Source organism: Sander vitreus, chromosome 17 (assembly GCF_031162955.1).
Source record: "Sander vitreus isolate 19-12246 chromosome 17, sanVit1, whole genome shotgun sequence".
Taxonomy (NCBI): domain Eukaryota; kingdom Metazoa; phylum Chordata; class Actinopteri; order Perciformes; family Percidae; genus Sander; species Sander vitreus.
This window is the reverse complement of record NC_135871.1, coordinates 27,369,375-27,389,690: the sequence shown is the minus strand read 5'-3', so window position 1 is coordinate 27,389,690 and position 20,316 is coordinate 27,369,375. Positions and strand designations below refer to the sequence as shown.

General features: G+C 40.2%; 1 protein-coding gene across 4 annotated transcripts in view; it reads right to left on the bottom strand.

Moving 5' to 3' along the window:
• Window positions 1-475: 475 nt before the first annotated feature.
• Window positions 476-20,316, bottom strand: part of nckap1 (NCK-associated protein 1) — a 47,238-nt gene continuing 27,397 nt past the window's right edge. For all 4 annotated transcript variants that reach the window (XM_078273245.1, XM_078273246.1, XM_078273247.1 and 1 more), the window contains 12 exons: window positions 19,233-19,364; window positions 16,915-17,133; window positions 12,358-12,488; window positions 12,123-12,220; window positions 11,647-11,740; window positions 9,311-9,393; window positions 7,775-7,855; window positions 7,565-7,658; window positions 6,513-6,629; window positions 5,430-5,539; window positions 4,077-4,166; window positions 476-3,002 (listed from right to left, as the gene is read on the bottom strand). In XM_078273245.1, coding sequence (XP_078129371.1) covers window positions 2,886-3,002; window positions 4,077-4,166; window positions 5,430-5,539; window positions 6,513-6,629; window positions 7,565-7,658; window positions 7,775-7,855; window positions 9,311-9,393; window positions 11,647-11,740; window positions 12,123-12,220; window positions 12,358-12,488; window positions 16,915-17,133; window positions 19,233-19,364 — 1,366 coding nt within the window. In that variant the 3' untranslated portion in view covers window positions 476-2,885. The remainder of the gene's footprint in view (window positions 3,003-4,076; window positions 4,167-5,429; window positions 5,540-6,512; window positions 6,630-7,564; window positions 7,659-7,774; window positions 7,856-9,310; window positions 9,394-11,646; window positions 11,741-12,122; window positions 12,221-12,357; window positions 12,489-16,914; window positions 17,134-19,232; window positions 19,365-20,316) is intronic.

Genomic DNA, 20,316 nt, shown 5'->3' with positions numbered 1-20,316 from the left:
TTAGTTAAACCATGTAATGGGAACTAATCATTTTGTGTAAAATCTAAAAATAAATAAGAATAATGAAATAACAGCATATAACTATACCAGGTGTTTAAGTAATGCAGAGGTTTTGGGCCCAGTTTCTTAAAGGAGGAAAAGATGTTTGATATTGGAAACTGGTACAGTCACTATTTATTCTCTAATAATTGGCTTTCATTAATTAAGGGAGTTTTCAAACATTAATTCAATTACAAAACCAACCCTTTATATTCATAGTATACAATTTACTGATTATATATTTGTTTTGCAATAATTCCGTTTACTTTAGCAGTCTATTGATATACAAGATCAAACAGGGTTAGACTTAAAATATCCCTTTATGGCGGCAATTATCAAAACTGGTCAATCCAGAAAGTGTTGCCACTTACAGGTTTTCACTTCACCGCATCAAAGCCGAGGCCATATGCACCAACCAACGTCACACACTCACAGCTCAGGTCTGACACAGCCCTAAAGTTTATTTTATTCATGTCATTTAAGTTACACGGTGGAATCAGACACACAAAAAAAAGGTTAGAAAGAAAACAGCAATCATTCCATATCAAATAGCAGAATGAGTCCATGGATCTGTCCTTACATGGTTGTAATGCATACTACCGACTAAAAACACAGTAGAACTAAGACATGTAATCTACTGTAAAGTGCACACACGTCATTTACTAGATTTGAGTGTATTACTGCTTTATACTGTAAATGCTGCTTTTAGATTTTAACAGTCCTAGGTAAGAGCACAGTCCTGAATAGTATGCAGTACGAACTTTCAGACAGAGCCCTGGTGTTTTAGTAATACATTAGAAGAGGGCTGGCATAAAGGGGGCATGGTGTGTGTCTCAATATGGAGCCCTTTCTATGCCTGGATTGAGAAAAAAAAGAAAAGAAAAGCAGACTGCACTTTGTAAAAGTCGTCCGTCTGTCCTAAAAGGTCCCGTACAACCATTGGGAAAATGAAACCGCTCATATGGAAAGATCATTTAAGGATGCCTCATCGACCACGGTTTACAAATCCAGTGAAACATCACCAAGAGTGTAGATATATACATTTATTTTTTTGTCTTATTGCAGCTCCAGGTTTTTGTAGACTTTCACAGGTCTGAGATCAATTGGGATTTACTTGTTTCTCTGTGGAGTTGGTTAAATTTGACTTTAATTGCTCCTATTAAAGTTAAGTACGAAGACATTTATCAAACCACGGCGTGTAAGATGGTGGACCCTCTGACAGCTGCTGTCAAGGTGCCTTTGAGCAAGGCACTATTCCCCCAGCTGCTTCAGTAGGGCCTGTTGGTGACCAGCACTACAAGACTGCAACTGTAAAAATTTGACACAGAAAAGCTAAATGTCCCTCAATAAAGATGAAAAGTGTAGTCCTCTTTTCAGAAGACAGAAGTTGCAGTAAATGATTTTTGCAAGAGATCACATACATTATATTTTGCACTGGCCTTTTCATTTCTACTTTACACCATTGGAGAAAAAGAGTAGCACCTACTGCACCTTTACCTAATCAGAGAAAGTTGACTAACAACAGCTGTGAGGAATATTTGCAGGTTTCTGGCTGCAGGATGGGACGCCTGCTCCATGCCTATACCGTAGTATTACTGCAGTACATTTTTTAAAGTTTATTCCCACTGTAAAAGTTGTTGTGTAACCCCTTCTGTTAACAGAGCTGCCGCCGAGTCAGGCGGATTGTTTCCAGAATTCTATCGTCCAAAACGTCCACTTAAAATGGCATTTCACCCATTAATACCCAAACACTCCACCACTTGCAAGCCCTGATACACAACTTTTAGTGTCAACACATTTGGCAAATCGTCATCATTGTCGTCATCATAAAAATAACAAAACAAACATTAAAAACGGACGAGTTCAGTTCACATCAAAGTAGAATACAGATATTATATCTTTACCCACAAAAAGTTCATGTTACGACTAGCTTGGAGAAAGAAAAAAAAAGAGGAAAAAAACATCACCATGTTATACAAGTGTGTATGCGTTTGTGTGTGTTCACTATGAAATGTTGAAAGATTAGTGTGTATGTTGTTTTATATCTGCTCAGGATGTCTGTCAGTGTGTGTATATAAGTGTAAACTTACATTAACAAGCAACATGTCTTTCAGTATCAACACAGGAACCCTAACCCATCTCCTCATAAAGCAAAAAAAAAAAAAAAAGAACATCACATCAGCATCATTTGCATTGCTAAAGTAAGCATCCAAATCCATCACCACATAGAAGTTGTCAGCTGGCCACTAAAAATCTCAAATCTTTCCACAAAAAAAAAATAAAATAAAAATAATAATATTTTAGTGTCAACTATATATATATACTATATATTTATATTTTTGTTCTTTTATACCAACCAAACATATGGTATATTACGTGTTGCTATGGTTATGGTCCCTGGCAACATCATGAAAAAGTACAATGATTAAAAATAAAGAGACTGATCCCCCAACTTCATCCAGCTAGTGTGTGTGTGTTTTGGTTTCTGTTCATATTTAATTTCAGTGGGGTTTTTTGCCGCCTTTTTGCACTGAATTGTGGGTGTTTTGTGTTATGTTCTTTTGGCGTTTAGTGTATTTGATTTGTATTTAGAGTGAACTTGTTTAAACACTATGGATGTAGCATGTTACGTGTGTCAACATTTTTGGTGTACACGTAACACACTGGATGCTTTTTTTTGTCCGAATAGTACGTTGAGGCATTGTAGGCATAGTTTAGTGTGTTTAGTTTGTTTTTAGTGTATGCCGTTAGTGTGTATTTGTCGCTGTGTGTGCGTCTATGTACGAGCGGCTGACGCTCTGATGGTAGACAGCGTGGTAGGCCTTCGCTGTGTGTTTAGAGTGTGTCTATGCGTTAGCACTGATGCTCTGTTTATAGACGGCGTGGTAGGCGTTTCGCAGCAGCACGTAGGGGAAACAGGACTCCAGCAGGTCCATGGTCAGGAAGGGAGACTCCTGCACAATCTGAAACACAACAGACAACACAGACAGACGGTTAGATAATAGAAATATTAATACTGTTATTCTCATAATCTCACTCCTGATGTATCAGTAGCAGAATAACTTGTTTGGTTCAGTGTAAATGAGCCGTGGTGCTTTTTCCCTGGTTATTGTGGTTCGTTTGGGCTGGAGTTAAAGCGGTGAGTCGAACCCTAGTCTCACATTGCCAGACCTTCCTCCACAGCGCTGCGGAGGAAGGTCTGGATTGTCCACACAGCATTCCGGGATGGGAGGAAAAAGTGCTCTGGTTTATTGGCATTTCTTTAAGCCAATCACAATCGTCATGGGCGGTGCCGCTGCAAAACAGCCTCAAGAAGGAACTTGTTTTGGTGGAAAATGTGTACGTTCAAAAGTTGTTTTAGTCGTGCAACAGAAAACTCAGATTGGACAGATAGTCTAGCTAGCTGTCTGGATTTACCCTGCAGAGATCTGAGGAGCAGTTAACCATAGTCCTCAGAAATCCACCGGAGTTTAGAACGCCAACACAAAGAAAGTGGAAAGTACCGGACATCCGTCTGAAAAGAGTGAAATCCGGCGGAATTTCCGGCGGCAACGGAGCAATCCCGGAAGCGGAACGTCGTGGATACAGACTAGTCGAACCCTGGTGCAGACCAAACAACCGGACTGACACCACCTGAAAGGTAGGGGCTTGGTCTGTTTCTAAGCAGACTCTGGTGGGGTTTGTTTGTGGTGGGAAAGCAAACGTAGCAAATCAACAGCAATACATCGCCTCGTTTTCATCTTGCATCTACCCATTTGTGACATTGTTCATAACATGCGAGTGATTTGCAATCTAATAATGCTCATAATCAGTTATATCCTGGTGAGCTCTTTGTGACGCCAGCAAACATTAATCTACACATTACAATCATTTAATTGCTGCATAAACTGTTGTTCGTCACGTTTTCCCACGTGGGTAAAAAGCCAGGGTGAAAACAAACTGGACCTGAGTAAGTGATAATGTATAATTTCTCCCTCGCTTCGAACCAAATGAACCAAACTCCAGGCGTGAAAGCCCCCTCAGTCCTTCTCTCTCACCATGTCCAGCAGGAGGTAGACAGATTCTCTGTTACGCGTCGTCATCTTGTCCGTTTCCTGGCCGATCTTCAACAGGCTGGATGAGGCCAGCTACGCACACAGACAGACATGTTAGAGAGATCGATTTTCATAGAGAAAATATTGCTTCTCCATATAAGTTTGAGGTGAATTTCTACAATTTCAGCAAAATAAAATGTTAATCAGTGCGTGTTTCCATTAATTACCTTTACGTAAATGCATTAAAGAGGATGTGACAAGATTACAAAATGAATGGAGAAGCAGTGCCTCTGCAACATCCTGGCTTTTGGTTTTTTTTTGCTGCGTTTTATTTTTTGTTTGTTTTTCAAATGAACGCCTTCGTGTCCTCTGATCCATGTGTCCCATGCAGGGCCTGAAATTAACACCCGACCACGCGACAAGTGCGGGTGAATGTTGCCATCTATCTGGCACGTTGGCGGGTAGCCAATGAGAATTAAAGGATTCCATTAGTTGTTTTTTTGTCACTATTGTTCTGTCACATTTCAACCAAGTCCACCATTTCCTTGGATTTGAGCTCAATACGGTGGCGGCACATAAAAAGAGTAACTGATTATATTGATTTCATAATAAGTTGACAGCACTGAAATGTCTATTCTTAACAAGTTCAAGAACGATGCTCGTGCATTTCCTGTATGTCACCTTTATAAGGCAAAACAAAAACTGGCTGAAAAAGTCCTGTGTGGCTGGTGGATTTTAAAACTCATCTGCCACAGATTCAGGCCCCTGGTACCTTGGGCGGAATGATTATTACTCCAACTCTGAGCGAACTCCAGGCGAACTCTCTGCTCCTCACCACGGGCTTCTCAGGAGCTGCGAGCAAATCACTCCGCCCAAGTAGCAGAAGTAGCAGTGCTTCGCCTTTCTGAGAATATAGTTCCCAGTTTATATACGGTTAGAAGATGGCTGTGTCTCATGTGACCTTGTTATCTGTACACGCTGTGACTCTACAAATCACAACATGTAAATAGGAACATGTTGGCGTTATTTTGTCACTTATTGGGAGCAGTAGGCTAGTTGGAGCCGGTTACCTCCAGGATCTGTGCTAAGCTAGGATAGCAGTGGGTGCGTCAGACAGAGTTACAACGCGCACGGAGATGAGAAGGGTATGTATGGACTTATCTAACTCTGGGGGATACGGGGAATAAGACAAAGTCCCAATAAGTCGGCGTGCTCCTTTAACATTTTTACTGTTAAATTTCAGCTAGCAGCTTAACGTGACAGCCTTATGTCCTGTGGATGTATGAGGGGAGTAGGATGTAAAAATAACATATTTTAGTGACAAAATGTTAAAAACGGAAATCTTTTTCATCTTACAGCCAGGAACTCTTTCAGGCGGTCCTCTATGCTCCCCTTGTGGATGGTGAAGAGAGCAGCAGCGATCTGGTTGATGGCTTTGGCCAGGCAGTGGATGTTGTTACAGTGGCCTGTAGGGGGCAGCAAACACACACTGTTAGTGAGAGAACAAGAAGACATCATCTGTATTTCAAAATCAACTCCGGTTTAATTTCCGCTTCCACAGCAGAGAGATTCTCCAGAATACAAAACCTGGAACTACCAGCACTGTGGGGAAAATTATGGATTTATTTTTTTGTATTTCGTGCCATTATGTGTGTATGTGAGATGCATTACGAGTATGTGAATATAAAGCATGTAATTGTAGGTCCACAAAAAGGGTTGGTGAGGCGTTTCTCGATGTGCTGTCGGAAAAACAATTGCTGGCCAATATGCAGTCTGCATACCAACAATGGTGGAGCCGATTACAACTCATTATCCCTTTCAAATGACCCTTATTAACAATGGCACCTCTCATTTCAAGGTTGTTAAGAGGCAATGTCTTGATAATTCCTCCTTGAGTGACGCATCTCTTTGATACCGTATCAAAAGCCTCATTTAACTACAACAGTGTGTCTCTATTGCCCCTAATATCAGGTTTATGTAACTGAATAACTCGTTTTTCTAAAATACATGCAACAAATACGAATAGAATACGTATTGAAGATGATAAGGCTAAAAAAAAAAAAAAAAATAAGGTGCACAACAATGAATCAATCTGAGGGCACAAGGTTGGTCTTATTTGCATGCAAAACAGGCTCTTGCCATTGATGCAGTAAATTAGGTTTCCTACAATGTGTAGTATTTTCTCCTGCACTGCTTTCAGGCTCAGAACTCGTTCTATGCCAAAAATTATGGCTTGATATTTTCATTATTTAAGAAACAAAAAAAAAAAAAAAAAAAAAACGTTATACCGGTTAAAATAAGTGGGAAATGGGGGAAGAAAAAAAAACAATTAAACTAACTTTGGTAGCACAAACACACTGTAGTTCAACCGTGTACTACAATTTTTGTTCTGAAAAAGAGAATCAGTGAATACCAGAAACAATACAAGTGGCGTCCTACCTTCTATGGCGGGGCTGTACTGTGACATCACGTTGCTGGCCAGCGTTGGCAAGGAAACCGCCACAAACACCATGAGCAGACAGGCGATCTTATACTCCTCCTCTGGGCTGATGTTCTCTGCACAGACACAAGCTCTCTTTATTTTAGACATTACCGACGTCATCGATCTGTTTAAGTGATGGCTTTTTGTCTTTCAGACATTAGGTGACTTTAATGTTCCCTGCGGCTTTATTCAGACAAGACAGCACATTTACAGAACGGGCAGAGAGGGGAGATAGCGAGAACAGCGGTAAATTAAAAAAAATAATCCTGACAGTAAGCAAGCATTGAATGACAGGACGTTAAGTTGAGACTTGCGTTTCGCTGACATGCTGTAAGTAAAGCTGGATATTTATTTATTCACCCACGCAGTTGTCGCGTATGAACATTGGAAGATTGATCTCCTCAATGCCTCAACAATTGGCTCTTTCACAGGGTTTCCCATTTTATCAAAATCATTTTGTGTATAAGAGATGATAATTGAGATAAATGTGTACAGGCGGTACAAGACGTGCATTAAATCTTCCTCTCTGAATGTTGTAACTTGTGCCTCTGCAGCCTTTACGTTAATCTGACGGCATTCAATTCAGACTTGAGCCGCGTTGGAAGTGACGGAAATGTTACGAGGTCCGACCCGGTAAGATTGCCGTCGTGCCCAGTTCGCTAATTGAGACATATTACTGCCGTCCGAATAATGTGCATGTCTGATAAGTCTATATTCTTGTAATGGGTTGGCTGTGATGTAATGTGTATGTATTGTGTGTTAGTGTGGACCCCAGGAAGAGTAGCTGACTGCTATGGCATCAGCTAATGGGGATCCTTTTAATAAACAAACAAACAATGAAGGGGCCACACACACACACACACACACACACACACAGACACACACACACACACACAGAGAGACACACATACACACAGACAGACACACACAGACAAAGACACACACACACACACACACACACAATCTGTGGAAGCTGGATTCAGTTTGCATGCGTGCGTTTGTGTCTCACCACTTTTCTGTGAGGACAGAGCCACCACCAGGGCCGGGTCAATCTCACAGGGTAAACCTGCTGCTGATGACAGCTCGTAGACATTCATGGCCACCTGGAATCAGACCAAGATTCATGCATACACATGAGGAGGGACAACATACTGTAAGTTAACACTGACATCAGGTTAAGAGGTTATTTTATTTTTAGGTGTCAGGAAGTGTGTTTCACCTTCATGTCCGTCTCTCTGGGAATGTGGTCCTTGAAATCCTCCACTGAACTGACCAGGAAAGGAATATGACAGGATAACACCTGGAGAGAGCGAGACAGAGACAGTCGGGTAAGAAAGTGATGCAAAAAGTATGCAAAAAATATGCTTGGTTCAGTTAAAATCAACCCTAGTGTGGTCTGTTTGGGCTAATGTGAAAGCTGTCTCGATTGACAGCTGGGGCAAACCAAAAAAATACCTTTTGAAAAGGAGGGTCTTTCTAATACCCCTTTCCCACCGGTCAAAAACCCACTAACACCTACTAACGTCTGGCTTTTGTCTTCAGTGGGAAAGGTTACAATCAGCATTCCTTCCCAGGACAAAATGACTCTGCAGTAGTCACGGGTATCAATCGGCTCCAGCTCCGATCAGCAGTGTTGGAACCATGACGCCCGCATGGACACGCTAATTTTCTTGTCCGTCCGTCTCTGTGCAAGCAGCGCTCAGACATCGCTCCAAATTAGTCAGTACCGAGTTTAGAAGACAGACTAAATAGGCAAAGGATATAAAAAAGAAGTAACCATCGTAACATTTTCACTGGCCTCCATGCGGTTTTCTAATCTTTACTCTCTCTCTGTGTGTGTGTGTGTGTGTGTGTGTGTGTGTGTGTGAGAGAGAGTCTCTCCTATTTTTAGTGGGTTCTCCCGTGTTTAAAAAAAAACATGCACAGACACGCCAATTTGGGTGGGAAAGGGGTCTAAGTGGAGGGTCACTTCTGGTGTGGTGGGAAAGCAAACGGACCTAACAGTATATTCTAATAGTAGATACGTGATTTTAGTATGATTACAACAGCTAAACTACTAAAATATCCATCAACTGATCGGGAATTGTTGCAGATGCGATCTTAAAATCAAATATATATAAGCATTTTTTTTATTGTATAGCAGTTTTTGATGATCAACCAGACAGTCAAAAGCAGTTAAAACTATCTGCTGTACTTGTATACCACTGTGTACTTTGGCGGCTCATTTAGTCCGTTAAAAAGTGTCTGACATAGCGATCACACGGTAATACCTCCCAGAATATTCCCGTACAAGACGCCTCTTTTTCATCCTGCGTCTAGCCGTTATTCATTATTCATAACATTTGGTCGATTTGCAGTCTAATAAACTGATCATGCTTAGAAACAGTTATTTCTTCATGAGTTCTTTGTGACACCAGAGAACATAGTACACATTAGAAGCATTAAAGTGCTGCATGACCTGCTGACAGTCATCAGAATTTGATTTCCCCTCGTGGGTCCTGATGACACACTGATGATACAGGATGACATCACCAAAACTGCCCAATCAATGAGTTAACTGTCAGTCTGTATGACTTCATGTTTATTCCTCTTGGTTCATTTGTAAGAAGTCAGTCCGAACTAAAGGTTAAAAAAATTAGAACAAATTTTATTTTTCTGATTGGCACAATAATATGTGCGTGTGTGTGTGTGTGTGTGTGTGTGTGTGTGCACGTGCGTGCGCGTGTGTGTGTCGTGGCGTGCGTGCGTGTCTTACATCTCTCAGAGCCTCCTGAGCCAGGGAGCGGAAGGACAAGATGACACCAATGATGGTCATTCTCTTCAACACACTGTCCACAGCTACAAACACACAAAAACAGAAAGAAAACGTGTAAATCAAGCATCAATTGTCAGTCTGACAAATTGGTGAGTAAATCAGTACACAAACGTATATATCCCACTAATCAATAGTAATTCAGTAGTTCACCAGTTGAGGAAAATATAATTTGCTGCTATCATTTGCAAGCAAATTAAGTTTTTTTTGTGTTTGGCCTACTTCTTGCATCCGTATTGTCTTAGCCACTATTATTACGAGTTTACAGCAAGTGTTAAAGGGGCGTTATGCAGTTTTGGCCATTTCTTTTCCGTTCGGAACAGATATTTGTCAGCTCCTATGTTTACTCGTGTCTGACTCCTCGCTCGGTCAGTCTGCTGTTTCCTCTTTCTCTGTTCCTCCGACAATGCTTTCCTAGCTTTCTGCTTCTTTTTTGCCGGCTCAGCCAAACTCCATCGCTACCTTGTTAGCCGGTTCCTGAATAGGTGTATGTGTGCAGTGCCGTGAAGCAATTAGTTACATCGCGAGACCTGATATCACACGATACTTCCTGATGCTGAGGCCGGCGACTCGCCGGCCAAAAGTTGCAAGGGTGGTTTTTCAGCTCACAGGCGATAGGGGGGAGCGAGACGACCACCATTCAACTCGAAAGTGTCATATAACCATTCCAATGACTGTTCAGTTAAGGTAAATTAAGCTAAAAAACTGCATAATTCCCCTTTAACAAAGCTTTAAAAAGGTCCCATGGCATGACATTTTCACTTATTACTTATCACTTTCACATTCTCACTAACATTAATATGAGTTCCCCCAGCCTGCCTATGGTCCCCCAGTGGCTAGAAATGGTGATAGGTGTAAACCGAGCCCTGGGTATCCTGCTCTGCCTTTGAGAAAATGAAAGCTCAGATGGGCCGATCTGGAATCTCCTCCTTATGAGGTCATAAGGGGAAAGGTTACCTCCCCTTTCTCTGCTTTGCCCGCCCAGAGAATTTGGCCAGTCCATGAAAAAGAGAGAGACATCATGGCTTGCAAACAAGCAAAGTGGCAGTTGGTCAAGGCCACACCCCCACCCTCCACCTTGCCCCCCCTCTCTCCTTCTCTATAGCATTTAAAGCTACAGACACAGAAATGGCACATACTAAGGAAAGCTCATTGTGGGACTGGCTCTAGTGGCTGTAATTCTGCACCAAGGCTGAATTTCGGGAAAGAGACTTCATATACAGTATTAGGGGACCACTAAGGCCTATATAAAAGAGACTTCAGATACAGTATTAGGGGACCACTAAGGCCTATATAAAAGAGACTTCAGATACAGTATTAGGGGACCACTAAGGTCTATATAAAAGAGACTTCAGATACAGTATTAGGGGGACCACTAAGGTCTATATAAAAGAGACTTCAGATACAGTATTAGGGGACCACTAAGGCCTATATAAAAGAGACTTCAGATACAGTATTAGGGGACCACTAAGGCCTATATAAAAGAGACTTCAGATACAGTATTAGAGGGACCACTAAGGTCTATATAAAAGAGACTTCAGATACAGTATTAGGGGACCACTAAGGTCTATATAAAAGAGACTTCAGATACAGTATTAGGGGACCACTAAGGCCTATATAAAAGAGACTTCAGATACAGTATTAGGGGACCACTAAGGCCTATATAAAAGAGACTTCAGATACAGTATTAGGGGGACCACTAAGGCCTATATAAAAGAGACTTCAGATACAGTATTAGGGGACCACTAAGGCCTATATAAAAGAGACTTCAGATACAGTATTAGGGGACCACTAAGGCCTATATAAAAGAGACTTCAGATACAGTATTAGGGGACCACTAAGGCCTATATAAAAGAGACTTCAGATACAGTATTAGGGGACCACTAAGGCCTATATAAAAGCATCCAAAGAGCAGCATGTCATGGGACCTTTAAAGCAACACTATGCAACTTTTCCCGCTTCGGTCCCCCTACAGGTTGGAAGCGGAATTGTCCATTACATTACATTATTGAAAATTGACATGGTGTTGCTTTAACAATACAAGAAAATACACACATGGTTTCTCAAATCAACACTGAAAGGCTTTACACAGACATGAAACAAGTCAGCACAGCAGGCCGCCAGCCAAGTTAACACTAGCTGTCAAACACACAAGATCTCCGTACCAGGCATTCAAAAGATATTTGGCATCAAGTTAGGAGTATATCATAACATAGCAGTCGTGCGCGCACACGTGTGTGTGTGTGTGTGTGTGTGTGTGTGTGTGTGTGTCTTTTTACAGGTGAGTTTCTTGAAGAGGGCCGCCATGTGCTCTGGTTTGTCAAAGCTGGTTCTCATCTGGGTCAACACCTCCATGTTTTCTACCACCAGTTTCTAGATGGAGGCAAACACGAAACAGTTAGCACTGAATTAAAAAATATATTCATGACTTCACGTTTATACAGTAGGATTATCCTTTGTCTTTCTATTCTTTTTTTTTTCCCCCTGTAGGTTTTCAGCTTAGTGTTTAGGCCGTTATTCATCATTTTAGAGCTCTCATTTGTTGATTATTTATTCAGTTATAATGCGTTCTAATTGCATTGCACTGTAGCTCATCAATGGCACACATATTGATGAATAGCTCAGCAGTTATCGGCATTTAACCCTAACACAAAATTCCTAATTTTCACCATCACCAAAGTCTAGAAAGCAGTTCCTGTGTCTAGTTTTATTTTGTATATGTCTGTGATATATATATATATATATATATATATACCTTCAGCTCAGCGACCTGTGATGAGATGTGCCACATCAGACTCTCACTGAGGAACTTCATACCGTACGGCCCCAACAGCTCAGACAGTGAACGCATCTCTGTGAAAACACACAAATAATTTAAACAAAAAGAGACTAAAAACACGACAGATTCTTTTTTTTAAGCAGAGAATCCAAAAAACTGTCACCAGCATTATTAAGTGGACACATAGGACAGTTTGTGTGCAGGTTTGTACCAGAGATGTCAGAGTATTCCTCAGCGTTGAAAGTCAGTTCGTTTTCTGTGGGCAGGTTGACGAAGGCCTTCATGGCGGGGAAGTAGGCGATGTGTCCGTTGCTGACCTGACGGAGCAACGTCTCCAGATACCTGCACACACATTAGGAACGTCACCTTTTCTGAATTTTACGACCCCAAATCCACAATTATGTTGCTTAATGGGATTTGAATCCATCTGTAAATGGACTGTATTTATAAGGCGCTTTTCTAGTCTTAACGACTTCTCAAAGCATACATAGTACAGGAACCATTCACACGCTGAGGCTGCCGTACAAGGTGCCACCTGCTCATCAGATCAGATAAACACTCACACACATTTACACTCCGAGGCAACTCGGGGTTAAGTGTCTTGCCCAAGGACACTTCGACATGGGACTGTAGGGCCAGGGATCGAACCACCAACCTTCCGATTGGCAGGCGACCGCTCTACCACTGAGCCACACCCAGCAAAATCCCATCACCAGAACACTAATCTCAGTACATGGCTGCTTAAAGGAATAGTTCATCCAAAAACAATATCAATTGCATAAAGTACTCACCTCCCTAGGCTCTCTATGGTCCCAGAAAATGTTTTCTATCGAATGTTGCATATCAGTGCAAACAGCCTTCGAATGAGGCCGAACGAAAGAAGTAAGAAACGCTATCAAAACGATCTGAAAATCTTGAAAAGTATCTTGTATCAAATCGTGGGCTCATGGAAATCCAAACGAAGTGAAGGAATTTGTTGTGCACAATCCAGAAAGTGCTTTGTTTAGCGAAATGCAAGACACTTGGATAATGCGGCACAGGGTTACAAGTTTTTCGAACTTTTTATAACCATTTTTGCTGTCTTCTGTTCGGCCTCTGTCAAAGTCTGTTTGCACAGATATGCTTTCATTTTTCAGGTGCTCCGGGGGGAGTAAACAACAAGGTCAAAATAAGATAATAAATGAGATAATAAGATATGATGAAACTTTTTTATAATCTGTGTGTTTACAGCAAAAGAATACAGGAGAGACAAACTGAAAATAAAACGCCATATGTATGGGACCATAGAGCCTTTTTTTGGGGGGGTATTTGTTAGGCCTTTATTATATAGGACAGCTGAAGACGTGAAAGGGGAGGGGGAGAGAGAGAGAGAAGAAATGACATGCAGCAAAGGGCCGCAGGTCAGAGTCGAACCTGCGGCCGCTGCGACAAGGACTGAGCCTTTGTACATGGGGCACGCTCTACCAGGTGAGCGATCCAGGTGCCCCAGGGAGTCTGTTTGTTTGTTTTTAAATATGGTGATACTGAAAGGTGTAAGCCCTGTAACTTATTCTCCTGAACTTTCCCCCCCAAATCACACAGAAAACAATGTCCAAAAAACAAAGGGTCATGAACTTTAACGGCAAACGCAAAAACACAATTCTTAAAGTTTCTGTGCCCAAATAGTCAAAGTCTGGTAGTTAGCTGTTCGTGCTGTCAAATAAAAAAAAATTATCTCCTTCTGTAGAGCACTAAAAATGAGAGGAATTTGTTTTATTAGTTGTGATGAATATAGTTTCTAACAACTGGAATCTGTAGACACAGACTCCACGGAATTATTGTTTGAGCATCAGATTATATACTATACTGGTGCAGCCTGTACAAACACAATGCATAATTCCATGTATATTTTTATGAAAGGGCACTTACTTTATCCATTCCTCTTAACTGTGATATTTCATCATTCCGATGATAATGTTTATAAAAGATACTTTTGCTGCTTATTCTCAAACACACAGGGCACAGTAATAATAAATAATTACATAATTGTCTAATCATAATATTTTAACATAAGCATGGTGTCTTTGTTTAACCACAATTAATTGCTGACATTAGCTTAGGTCCTAAGGGCTATGACTTTTGATGGGAAATATTGATTTTGTTTAGATATGTAAAATTGTAATTATCAATTATTATTATAGTAATTATAATTATTAAGTGATTATTGGTCAAACTGTTGAGCCTTTTCTTCAGAGGACTATACATTTTTATTAGGGCTGTCAGCGTTAACGCGTTAATCGCGATGTGATTAAGGGCCGACGCGATGCCGGCATTTATTCATTTATTTTACACTTCACTCGGCGTTGCGTCGTGCCTAACAGGCTACTATTTTGACCCTTTGCAGCACCGTTACTTATCATCAAGCTGCCACTTCCTCGTATCACATCCTGCTGCTGCAGGCTGCAGGCATGATGGAGAGAGACAGCAGCAATAACTCTGAATGGAGCTTTTTATTTTCCAAAACTCCCGGAGGGCTCAGTAGACAAGTCAAAACCATATGCACGTTGTGTAAAGCCGAATTAAAATATCACCGAAGCACGTCAAGCTTGAGCTACCACCTACGAGCTAAGCATAGTAGGAAGTTAACGTGATGCTACCCGCTAGCATGCTAGAGTGCTACTTGCCGACCTGTGGATGAAACCAAATCCCCAAAAATGACTACAGCTCTTGCGAAACGGGTGGCAACTAACTGCAGACCTGTCAGCATCGTAGAGGACTCGGGTCTTAAAGACGTACTACGGTTGGCGTGTTCTGACCCGTCTCATTGCCGTCGAGGGGACAGCAGCCCCCCCCACACACACACAGCCTGTATGACGCAGAGAAAGCAGCCACAGTGGAACTGCTGCAAGGTGCTGCAAACGCTGTCTGATTAACCGGTGATCACTGGACGTCAGTGAGTAATCAACATTATTTAGGAGTTACTAAACACTATATTGACTCTGGTAAGGACAGGGAGTTTTAGTTTTTTAGTGAGGTACTTGGAGGAACTGTGCAATAATGACAGATTCACAGTTTGCAGTAAATAAATAATTACAAATCTTAAAATCAAGTTCATAAAGTAACTTTCTTTGCATTCACTTGATTCCCAATCAAGATACACTGTTAATATGTACTTAAAAACGGTTCTGAAATGCAAAATAATAGAATTTTAATCAAGTGACAAGACATGCGATTGATCGCGATTAACTATAGAAATTCAGCGATTAATCGCGATTAAGAAAAAATGTATCGTTTGACAGCCCTAATTTTTATACTATTACTATAGTTGTCCCTATACATGCAACCAAAAATGACCAGGGGGAATACATTTAAAAAAAAACGTAAGTAAAGAAGCAGTGATGACTATTTTGCCCTGTAGTTTTACCAATAGTGACTGTTTTTGGCCGCTTCATAAAACGCCTCGTTGGGCAAAACGTTACATTATCTGGGTCACATAACAGTGATAGAACCAACAGATGTATCCTGGGATTCATTTAAAACTTTTGTTTGAAAAAGTAACAAATATGTTATATATATAAAACTATTTTAAATTGACTGAAAGAGACAATTATATTACTAATAATTATTTCTGCGACAGTTTTCAGCTGCCAACAACTGGAATGAATTACAAAAAACCTTAAAAACTGGAAACACTTATCCCACTCGCTGCCTTTAAAGTGCTCATATTATGCTTTTTGGCATTTTCCCTTTGCTTTATTGTGTTATATATCGTTTTGTGCACGTTATAGGTTTACAAAGTAAAAAAAAAAAAAAAAAATTCACCCCAAAGGGACTTACCATCTCCAACAGAAAACACTGTTCACAAACTGCTCCAAACAGCTCTATTGTAGTCCAGCCTTTACTTCAGAGACAAACGTGGTCACTTTGGAACACACGTTATAATGCTCGCCTAGCTGCTAGCGTGGCACGCCCTCATACTCTGCTTCTGACTGGCTAGTAGTCCTTACCTAGCTACTGCACATGTGCGACTCCCAACAAAGATGGAACAGAAGTGAGAGGTCTCACTCTGTAGCTAAAACAGAGAGCTCAACACACAGGGTGAAAAGAGGAGCTGCAGCAATGTGCAGTACAACAAAAATATGGTTTTTTTTGAAAGTTAGACCATGTAAACCTATTCTGGTACAACCTCTAAATACAATTATGAACCTGAAAATGAGCATAATATGAGCACTTTAAAGTACTGCTGTCTGAGCTCTTGTCCAATCACTGCTCGTGTTAACTCTCTTCCACCATTCATGCAGTATTACACACTGTCACTTTATTGTCTCTTATGCTCCATTGCATAGTGGCACATTCTCCCCTGCAATTTTGTCATGTTTGTTTCATGCTCTTTTGCACTATTCCATCTGCACAAATTGTACACAGACTCTGTACTACACTATAGTATAGTAGTATTATAGTATATAGTATTTTTACCTGGACTATTGTATTGTTTTTTGACTGCCATACTACTTAGACATTACATAGCACTAACTGTTTACTGATCTATTTTAGTTCTGTATCTTCTGGTAGATTCTTTATTGTATTTTGTATGTTTATATTTCGCCTATTTAATGTGTATCTTTATGTTGTTTTGCACGTGTATGCTTTTATCTTGGCCAGGTCGCCGCTGCAAATGAGAATTTGTTCTCAATCGGCCTACCTGGTTAAATAGAGGTCAAATAAAATTAAAATTGTACAGCAACATTTGGAAGTGTTACAGCTCTACACAGGGCTCGAGCCAACGTACCAGTTTGTGTAGAGACTGGTGATGGTGGGTTCCCCGTGGCTGTCCAGGTGCTGCGTCTGCTGCAGCAGGACGTTGTTAAAGACCCGCGTGATGTCGATGGTGACGTAGTTCTCTATGGATTGAAGCACCGTCATGTAGGCCCGGACGCTGGTCAGCAGCTCGCTGGGCTTGGCTATCTCCTGAGTAGCCTGGTTGTACATAGTCATCCCCACTATAGACCTAGAGACAGAGGGAGTTAAGACAGTCGGGGTTTTGAAAAAATTATATATATATATATATATAGAAAAAAGATGGAAGTCAATTTAGTAAAAGCACATTTAAAACCTCACAAGCTCCAGTACTAACAACCTGCAGAGGATACATTGTATTTGAATTATGGTTGCACGATATGAGGAAAATATAAGATATCGATCATTGTTGAATATCACGATGACGATATAACTTGCGGAAAAAAAAAACAGATATTAAAGTGTACTCAGTTCTGCTGCTTTCAGTATTCTGCTCAAATACAACAAATTGCTTGTTGAATTTTAAAACAAATGAAAGGAAATCATTTCCAACATTCTTTAATCAAACAAATTAAATATTGAATATAAAAGGCATAATGTGTTTATTGCGCCAGTTGATATTGCGATGATAAAAAAACGATATATTGTGCAGCCCTAGTTTGAATGCCCAGTGACACACTATGACTGAGAACAACGCAAATGCAACTCGCGTCTCTACACTCCTCTTAACATTAAGAAAAACTAAACAGTCTCCTCTTATTGGGGTCTCATTTCCTTTCCAGTCACTTATATCCAACACGCTCAATTCATCTGCTTTAAAAGATGTTTAAAGTAAGTAAGTCAAGTTTACTTCTAGGGCACATTTAAACAGCTTAAGCTGATCAATGTGCTGTACAAAAACAACTCAAGTGCTGTATAAAGAACATTGAAATGTAAAAAACAAGTGAAAATAAAATAAAATAATAAACATAAAGCACCTACTGACTTTTGCACGGCTAAATGATGGTTGTCTGTAATTATGATGATCTAGAAATGTATGCTTTTTATCTTCATTGAAGGCTGAATGTCTTGTATTGCATTTCCTTAAAAAAGGTAAATGGAAGTGCTCGGCAACCTGTGTGTCATGTATCTGAATGGATTGTAATTGCATTGATAAGTATAAGGTTAATAATTTCAATTGATCTATAGTGCCACAGATTCACATCCCTTGTTGGTGTACAATTGCTGCTGTGCTTTAACGACAAGAGAGGGGATTTATCTTTTATTTATTTACAAATGTGTGGCCTACATATTCATCTAATTTCATAAGTGTACAAATTATTTCTGCTGTTATACTTGCAAACTCTGTGTGGGACTTGAGGTAGGGGTGAAAATGTAAAAAATAAGCTCTTATGTTTATAGTAGGGCTGTCAAAATAACGTGTTAATTTCGATTAATTAATCTGAGGAAAAATAACGCGTTAAAAAACCCCCCCCGCAGATTAATCCATTCCATATTAACGTTTGACCGTTCTAGCACCATTGGACTGTAAAATGAAGGAGGGAGATGAGAATGTTCTGCCTGGATTATTAACTGGAACATTTACTTGTAAAAATCTTCTTCCTGCCAACCCTGGCTACCGAAATCTGGTGCCACTGATATGTCTGCACTTCTCTCTGATGCTCTGAAACACAAACACCGCTGCACATGACGCTAGTTAACACTATACTCGACAGCAGCTAACGTTAGCCTACCGCTAGCTAGTAACTGGATTAAAAACGGTTAAAATGCTGACAGCTAACGCTAAACGGTGTAAAGTTTGACTGTTTTATTGTAGAGGATTCAACACCGGGATGTAACAATCTGCAGCTGCCGTCGGAGAAACAACACAGACGGTGCGTTCAATGAAACTGGTAAACTACAGCCTCATGGTGCATTTGAAGTAATTGTAAATGTCCTTTTCCCATCTGGTGGTTGTTGTTTTTTTGTCAGCAATTTACTAGAGAAATAAGTTATTGTTATACATTATTATTAAATCATTTAATTTTGACCATATGGCCTTAGCAATAAACAAGCCGTTCTTTAATGTCACCGACTGTTGTTTAGTACCCTTCTTTTTCTTTTCTTTTTAAAAAGTATCGGTTCAGGCACCGTTAATTATGTATGCGATTAATTTCGATTGATTAATCACAGAGTATGTAATTAATTAGATTACAGTTTTGAATCGATTGACAGCCCTAGTTTATAGTAACATTTCCTGTGAAAATCAATAAAAAAAAAAAGAAAGAAAAGAAAAAAGAGCTTTATTGATCTGCGTTTGTTTATGCTTACTTGGTAAATCGGATCTCCAGGTGCGAGGTGAGGTACTCTCTCGGTGTGAACGTGTGCTCCCAGACCGCCAGGTTGGGAACGTAGTTGATGGAGAAGCAGAGCTCAGATAACGCTGTGTGGAGTTTATCCAGACTGGGGGGGGGGAGTAAACAACAAGGTCAAAATGAGATAAGACAATAAGATATGATGAAACTTAATAATCTGTGTGTTTACAGCAACGGAATACAGTAGAGACAAACTGAAAAATAAAGTACAACGTAACAAAAATACCACAAATGGAGGCAGTATATGCAAGCGGCGATGTAAAAACCTCCACTAGTTCAACAGAAACCAGTGAAAGGCTGCGTACATAACGCGACAGAAACTCAAAGAGTTTTTGTGTTAGTTGACAGAAAATATCAGGAGAAAACCTGCTTTCAAATTTACAGTAACTGTCACTTTTTTTAGTGCTGCCTTTTGTGTTCAATTCAATGTTGAATTTGTTCAATAAAAGAACGTTGGAAATCATTTCATTTCATTTGTTTTAAATTCAACAAGCAATGTGTTGTCTTTTAGCAGAATTCAAAGCAGCAGAAATGCAGAACTGAGTGCACTTTGATATGTTTATTTATTGCAAACAATATCATTATCGTGATATTTAACAACGTTATCACACATTTCCTTCATATCGTGCAGCCCTAATACGAGGATAAACAGCTATATATCAGTGCTATCACTACGACTGCATGAACAAAGATGGATGTTTAATTGCGTTAAGTGGATTCAGTCAAACCAACAATAGAAAACAAGGCTATTCATCTCTTATTAATACATGACGCAATAGCAATTAGTCATTAAAAGGTCCAATGTGTGGGTATTTCTCCCATATAGCGTTGACATCATATATCAGCTCTCTCGCACCACGCAGTTCAAAGTACGTATTACAGCTACGGTAGCCTTCGCGCTTTTTTCTGATGACGCCGGTCTCTTGCTCTTTTCAATATCTTTTTTTTTCTTTTTCTGGGCAAAGAAGAAGAATTAGAATTAGGATTTTGAATACGTGTGGTCCTCCATGTTTCCTTCTTCAAACTTGCCGGGGCCGGGA